Below are 8,197 nucleotides of genomic sequence, written 5' to 3'. Positions count from 1 at the left end.
TATAGTATCTTTTTCTTGAGTTGAATTATATAATAGCATTTTAATATTATTATATTATTATATATCTAGGTATATGAAATATATCCATTTAGACTATTTTTAATAAATATATATGTTTTACAAGATTAAAGCATATACTAAAATGTAAGATATATATTGGAATTTATTTAATGATAATATGAAATATTATTTAATGGTCAGTATTATGGTTATGGATAGGGTTAAGATTAGTATTATGGTTAGAGTTAAGGTTCATTGTTAGGGATACGATAAGGGTTCACATCAAGGTTAGGAGTTGGTTTAGGTTTAGAATTATGGTTAGGGTTAGGATTTAGGATTACTGTTAGGATTACAGTTAGGGTTAGGGTTAAGGGTAGTATCAATGTTAGGGTTTGGTTTAGGTTTAGGATTATGGTTGGAGTTAGGCTTGAGGATTATAATTAAGGTTAGGATTAGGGTTAGTATTATGGTCAGAGTTAAGGTTTACATCATTGTTAGGGATACAATTAGGGTTCTAATCAAGGTTAGGGTTTGGTTTAGGTTTAAAATTATGGTTAGGTTATGATTTAGGATTAACGTTAGGATTATGGTCAAGGTTAGAGTAAAGGATTCTATTATGGTCAACACTAAGGTTTACATCATTGTAGGGTTAGGGTAAGGATTAGGGTTATGATTAGGGTTAGGTTTCACAGTTAAGGTTATGATAATGCTTAGGGTTTATATCATGGTTAAAGTTAGCATCAATTTTATGGTTTGGTTTAGGTCTAGGATTATGGTTAGCATTAGGATTAGGGATTATAATTAAGGTTAGGGTTGGGTTATGTATAAGGTTTAGTGTTAGGGTTAAGTTTATGGTGAGGGTTAGGATTTATTGTTAGTGTTACAATTTTGTTTAGAGTTTATATCAAATTTAGGGTTAGGGTTAGGGTTATAATTATAATTAGGGGTAAGGTTAGGATAATGATTGATTTATGATTATATAATGTATGTTTAGCATTAGGATTGGGGTTTATTGTTAGGGTTAAGTTTAGTATTATGCCTAGGTTCAGGGTTTACATCATTGTTAGGGTTTGATTTAGGTTTACGATTATGGTTAGGGTTATGGTTACATTTAGTGTTAGGGTTAAGCTTATGGTCAGGGTTAGGGTTTATTAATAGTGTAACCCTAATTATAGTTAGTGTTAGGGTTATAATTGCAATTGGGGGTAGGATTAGGATTACAATTTAATTTAGGATTGTTTGATGTCACACAGCTTAGAGAATCATGTATATTACAAATAAAAAGTAGCAAAAAAATATATTTTGGAAATTAAAGATATTAGTAGTGGAATTTTTATACATTGCCACACACCCACTTAAAATTTGTTTTAAATGGTATTATTTATTTTATATTATATTATATTATAATTCAAAAAAATGGTAAATCTTTTTAATTTACATGTTAAATATTGTAAAAAAAAATTAATTTTTTTTTTAATATTTAGCTACTAAACATTTAACATTTCATATATATTTGTTAAACAACCATTTAAAACATATATTTAAAGCCACACATTTAGAAAACCACACTTATAAAAATTAATATTGTTGTCCTTTCAACTCTCATATAGGAGAAAAAATGCATGCTTCGCTACAATGAACTTGAATTAGTGAGAAGTGATGAAGTTCAAATAATAAGTAACTACATGAATATTACTTTATTGTAATGGTGTAAATACATCATGAATTCTTCAGTGATGAGAATGGTATTACGACCTTTATTTACAAGATGATCAAAATATACTTCTTTCATAATATATGGAAATTTGGACACTATTGCAGATGCATCATGAGCTTTTTTAGCAACATCTTCCATTTTTAATATTTCATGTTCTTCGACATCATCGATAATTAAGCTCGTGTTTTCAATTTCTTTGACAATTTTGTTGCAACATTCTAAAAAAATTCTCACACATTTGTCAATAGGAGTTTCAACAAAAAATTTTGAGTTTACAGATGCAGTTGGACTTTGAACAATGATTTCCGATTCATCTTGTGAAACATCCATATTTCCAAGTATTTGCTGAAAATAAAAAAAATAGTAAAATAAGGGTTATTATTTAGGAACAATGATAATAAAGTATTCATAATTTGTGATTAAATTATAAAATCACTATATGTAGTAGCACAAATAATGCATGAAATAAATAATGAAAATATTTATTTGTAATTGAAGCAAATTAAATCATCAAAATAGGATATTAGTTGGCTTACTATGTTTAAATGTCACTAAAAACATTTAAAATGAAATCAAAAATATAAACCCGTAAGAAAATGATGTTAAATAAAGGAAATTAGCCTTTATATTTGATTAAATTATTAAATTGAAATATATTCAATGACTTACTAAATGTTGAGAAATTATGTAGAGAATGATTGTTTGTTTAAATTAGATAAGAATAGTCATTCATGAATGCGTCCCTTTTGCTTTTCAATCATAATATGTAGATATATTATCATATTGATTTTACATAAAACTATTTACATCTCATAAAAATATTATTTAACAAAAAATATTTTAGTCTAAATTAACCTACAATATATGATTAAATAAAAAAATTAATCATTAGAATAAGATATTTTTTTGATAAGTAAATTATTGGATTGTATCAGCTCCCTTTATATTATATCCAAAAAAGATAGTACAAAATAGTTTTTGCTTGCGGCTACAATCTTGCCTGCTCTCTCCTTATCTATTTGTATGTTAACACCAAAAATCCAGCCATCTGTAGCTATAAAACTGATGGTTTGTATGATCTATTACATTGTATATTCCGGCTAACATAACTAAATAAACTAATAAATACATAGACAATAAAAAACATTTTTTAGGAAACCCAGCCTTAGTAGAGTCGTCTATGCTCTGCATCCCTCTGTCCACGTAGCCCAATGAATAGTGGGTTGTTTGGGTCCAGTGACAGCTCTCGTTTTTCTGCTTCTTTCTTCATCCTCCTAGAATAGGCTGCTCGAGCAACTACTGGGCAATCCCCTTTGCATCTTTTGTGCGTCGGGCCTCTTGCTATGTCTTCTACAACTCTGGCATCATCTGCCATCCATTCCTCTCCACAATCTAGTAGAGTTGGTGCATCCAAACTGTCCTCCTCCCCGTCGCTTTAATTTGGTATGCAATATCCTTACCGTTGTTTCTACATCTGCATCCATTCTCTGGTCAAAGGAGGAAGGATACTGGTTGCCCTCTGCAGAAATTCCAAATTTCTTTCCATGTCATCCCTCCTGCTTCTCAATTCTTTTGGCTCCATTGTGGTGACTAGGGGAAACTTCTTGACCTCTCCCATGAAACCCCAGTCAGTCCCTAGATAGTACTATTGGGGCATAGGAACCATGTTTTGTGCATCCACATTGTCAAGCATTGCATCTATATCCCCTAGGTATTTGTGCTGGAAGAGTCTTTGGCATAAATTTTTTGCCTTAGATTTCACCACACCTATTGTTAGGGCTAATGCCAAGAACATGAATGTGATATCTATGTTGACCCTGTACTTGTGGTAAGCCCACAGGAACTCTATCCCTAGGACCTCTTTAACCGCATGCAGGATAAGTAGGTGCCTCACTGAAAGCATTTGCAACAACCTCTGGTCCGTCACATCACCAAAAAGTGACACCATGCTTCTTGTGGATTGTAGACAAATAGGGGTATCCATCCTGATCAGAATAAGATATTAGTTGGCCTAATATGGTTAAATGTCACTAAAAAAATTTAAAATAACATAAAAAATATAAAATCATAAGAAAATGATGTTAGACAAAGTAAATTAGCTTTTATATTTGATTAAATTATTAAATTGAAATATATTCAACGACTTACTAAATGTTGAGAAATTTTATAGAGAATGAATGTGTCCATTTTGCTTTTCAATCATAATATGTAGATATATTATCATATTGATTTTACATAAAACTATTTACATCTCATAAACATATTATTTAATAAAATATATTTTAGTCTAAATAAACCTACAATATATTATTAAATAAAAAAATTAATTTATACATTTTTCTCCTCAAATAATTAATTTGCATCAATCGATGTGTTTCAACTACCAAACTCTTTGAATATCCAATAAATTGAACCAAGTGTAGATTCTTATTACCAAACTTTTGGGTGAGGAGAGAAAGTATCATGATTATAAGAGAAGAGATAAGTAGCATTTCTAATTTTTGAAAGTACAAATTTCAAGAATTTTGTTAACAACATTTATTAGATCAAATAACTTCTAAGGATTTTAGCTTGCTTTCTTCTTCCTTTCTTCTGGCAACTTGTTTTCCCCTCTTCATTTTTTCATATCTGTCATATGTGAAGGGCGGCATAATTCGTAGTCCTTGCAAAGATTTGACACGTGATATTGCTACAATTGTGAGACCACTTCTTTCAATGGGGTCTATATCAATAGTGGCTTTGTCTAGTGTCAACCCTTCTGATTTATGTATGGTTAAAGCCCAAGCCAATCTCAATGGAATTTGCTTTGTGCTAGCTTTGTCAATTGCTGGAATTGGAACTCTTTGGGGATGACGATCATCAAATGGAATTCCTGAGTAACCATCAAAATCTACAAGTATATATGACAGTGGCAAAGGTGGTGCACTTCCAGGTCTATATACAATACTTTGAATATATCCTAGTGGTCCATTCACAAGACCTTCTTCTATCCATAAGTTTGAAGTTAACATCACCCTTGCATTTTTGTTGAGTAATAGTTCCATGTCGAACTCATCATTTCCATCTCTTTCTATAGAACTAATTGTTTTTCTTTTTACAGCGATGCTTCGTGCAATAGGGTTTTTTAATGAGTACAATTTTCTCTTGTTATGACTGTGCACATTATCATTTGTCGAGAATAAATGAACACTATTTTTGAACTCATTATTTGTTTCAATACTCATGTTTCCATTGGATCTTGACATAAGTAACATCCAATCATCTATTGTCGGGTTTGCATCCCTTATGTTTGTTAGAAGAAGACGAAATATTTCTTGTTCATTGCTTTGTCCATCTTGTCTGAAAATACAGCTCAAAGTAACTACGGTTTTGAATTCTTCCCACAGTATCCTTGCATGCCTTTTTCTTTCATATGCCGCTCTATCTTTGACATGAGGCAATTGTGCCAAATCTCCGACCAATATCATAGATATACCTGAAAAATATTTTAATACACATATTGAGCAATAGGTAAATGTGTTAAAAATGTAGATCTATTATTCTAAGAAACTTAAATGTTAAACATACCTCCAAAACTTTTATGACTATTTTCAAGAAATGCTTGTCGAAGACGAGAGTCTATGTTTTCAAGTAACATCTCTCCCAAGAAGCTCATTTCATCTAATAATATGTACTTTATGTGAGAAATTTCCTCTTGGAAAGTTGTAAGTCTTGTCCCTTGTAGCTCACTAAAATTTTTTATTGGAATTCTCAACTTAGAATGAATTGTTGATGCTCCAATGTTGAATGCTACAACTCCTGTTGGTGCAAGTAGAAGTAGAGGAGAGCATTTTGGAGAGGCTGCATTTTGTAATGTTTGACTTATTGTACCGATCAAGTATGACTTACCTGTTCTTGTTGTGCCTTGGATTATCATATATAAGGGTGATACATTTTGATATGTATGATAGTGGGACATTATAATGTTGACTACTTTGTTTTGTTTGTCACTGAGGTTTCCATAGTCCACACATTGTGGTATGTCACCATGAATAAGACAACCACTATTTCTCATTATGTTAATGAAATTTGTAGCTTCATTCGTGTATTGTTCACCTTGAAATTCTTGACACCAGCCTGTTTGTCGATCTATATCTCTTCTTCCCAACATATCTATTTCTAAAACTTCCATAATCTGTCCATGATGAAGTCTAGATAAAATTTCCCATTCATTCTTTGTGGTAGTACCTTGGGCATTGTTGCCTTTAGATTCTGAATCAGCCTCATTTTCACTATTTTCAATATCTCCTCTCCTTTCTAGGTGCCATTGATTATATCTAAAGTTATCCCATGTTGCAACTATTGATTCATCATTGTGGCCAATATCTGTGTGAATTTCATGAAAAGGCTTATAGAGCAACAATTCTGAAGAGCAAAAATCAATCCATTTTTCTGAGTGGCATGCAGGAATTGATTGAAATCTAGGAAATACTCTTACAATAGTAGCGGCTTTCCTTGGACTCCATTTGTTCTCTCCTCTTCTTTTATATATCCATGATTTTGCAGCATCAATAAGGCACACAACTTCCAAAAATTGTGGCATGTTCCTATATGCATCGATGAAAGATATGGTATGTTCTTCATTGTCATCGTCAGTATTTAAGTCTACGCATTTGAATACTTCCCTTGAAACATTTAAGTTGATAAATCTTCTACTACTTTGTACCAATGGAAGTTCTAGTAGCATGTGACTTGTTTCTTGGGCTCCAATATCCCTTTCTATTAGTGTTTCGGTAAGAAGCCTTCTATATGCTTTTGCTGCTAAATCATCGGAATTTTCTACATTTGCTAACCATAATAACATCTGATGGTATGTTTCTGAGCTTTTTTCAGCTTTGGCTGCATACTTTGCAATATATTTAGTTACAACATGTTTTGACATAACAAGTTGCCAATCAATATTTTCTCTCCATAGTTGGAGTATGTATCGATTGTATGAGTTGACTTTGTCATCATTTCTGAATGGCTCAAATTTCATTTCACCACTTTCTAAGTCTTTATAGATTCTACAAGCTTCTAAATTTAACAGCCATGGGGCATTAAAAATATATGTCATTCACATATTTTATTAGTAAACAAAGTAATATATTCAAGATAGACAATATTTACATTTGAAATGAATAAAATTGGTTAGGATACCTGCAAACCAATTTCCCTCTTTTTTTGCATAGACATGCACCCTCTCGACACATTGTGTGTCTTTGAACAGTATTCAAAATCTCATCATAGTCATCATGGAGAGAAGTTTCTGTGAGTTGTCTTGTGTTTTTAGACATGGGTGTAGATTGAAATTTTGATATGCCTAGAATGTGGATTAAAATTTGTCAATCAATATTTATACTTATTTTAAACTGTGTATAATATGAAAAGGGCTTCATTTGCTAATTTATTGTAATCGTACCTGCATGTTTTGGAGGTGTGTGTCTTGTCGAGGGTTACATGCATGAACTAAATCATGTAGATATGATTTAGCATAGTACAATTGATCTGGATTATTCCAATCAATATTATCCATATTTGGTGCTCCATTTAACCATATGAAACCATGCACATGTGCGGATCCCCTATGTTGCCATTCGTATCTACATCAATAGTCTTTGACATTCATGCCCTTGTCAAGGATCTCTTTCCTGAAAGTTGAGTATCGCAAATGCATGTATTATGAAACAATGTGAGGGTAATCGATGACATTTTGTTTTCTCCATAGTTGTGCTTCTCGTGGATCGCTTGGTGGTGTTCTAGGCATCAATGCATGCAAATCTGGCGAGTACAAGTCTACTGCACTTAATGTAAAAAATATTGTCAGTCTTCCAATTTGGTGAAGCATGTCTGTTAATTCTGCTCCACACTTTGCCCAATAAGATCTTGTTCTCCTTAAACTGGTTCCAAATCGCATCAATCTATCTACTAGATGCGAATGTGGTGTGTTGTCCATGTGTTCACGCAACTCCTGTATTGTGTTTGGCATTTCCTGCAAACTTCTTTTTACACAAACAGTTGTGGAGCTATGTGCTCAATGTCTCATAATCATGTTCATCATATAATAATGAAATCTTGGATGCTTACCGAATCTATTATCTCTGTATCATAGGAGGTGCTTGGCAAATTCATGTAGATGCAATTTCCTTAGTCTCGGTTACAACCAATCACATTTACCATTGGGAAATAAAGATGGGAAAGTCATGTTGAGCAATCCTGGCATTGTATATTCATTTATGGGAGATGCACCGATCATGGGCCAATCCATCATTGTTGTTGGGTCTACATTAGGATTGTTGACCCATGCACAAATCAACTCCATTTCCCTTTGGGCATTTGGTGGTTTGGATGCCATCGATGTTGTATGCTCTATTATGTTTCTCTCATCTATCTCCATAAGGGGGGCCACAAAAACAACTTCATTTCTATCAGAATCAAACTCCATATGCATAGTTCTTAACT

At 32.4% G+C, this 8,197-nt stretch overlaps 1 protein-coding gene across 1 annotated transcript; it reads right to left on the bottom strand.

Annotated features, from left to right (window-relative positions):
* Positions 1 to 1,681: 1,681 nt before the first annotated feature.
* LOC131040138 (uncharacterized) lies at positions 1,682 to 6,734 on the bottom strand. The gene is made up of 3 exons (XM_059214539.1): positions 5,285 to 6,734; positions 4,318 to 5,192; positions 1,682 to 2,062 (listed from the first exon to the last, which is right to left on the bottom strand). The coding sequence occupies exons 1-3, from the start codon at positions 6,732 to 6,734 to the stop codon at positions 1,682 to 1,684; spliced, it is 2,706 nt and encodes a 901-aa protein (XP_059070522.1).
* Positions 6,735 to 8,197: the final 1,463 nt, after the last annotated feature.

This window comes from Cryptomeria japonica, chromosome 11 (genome assembly GCF_030272615.1).
Source record: "Cryptomeria japonica chromosome 11, Sugi_1.0, whole genome shotgun sequence".
Taxonomy (NCBI): Eukaryota; Viridiplantae; Streptophyta; class Pinopsida; order Cupressales; family Cupressaceae; genus Cryptomeria; species Cryptomeria japonica.
This window is presented reverse-complemented; position numbering and strand designations above follow the sequence as displayed.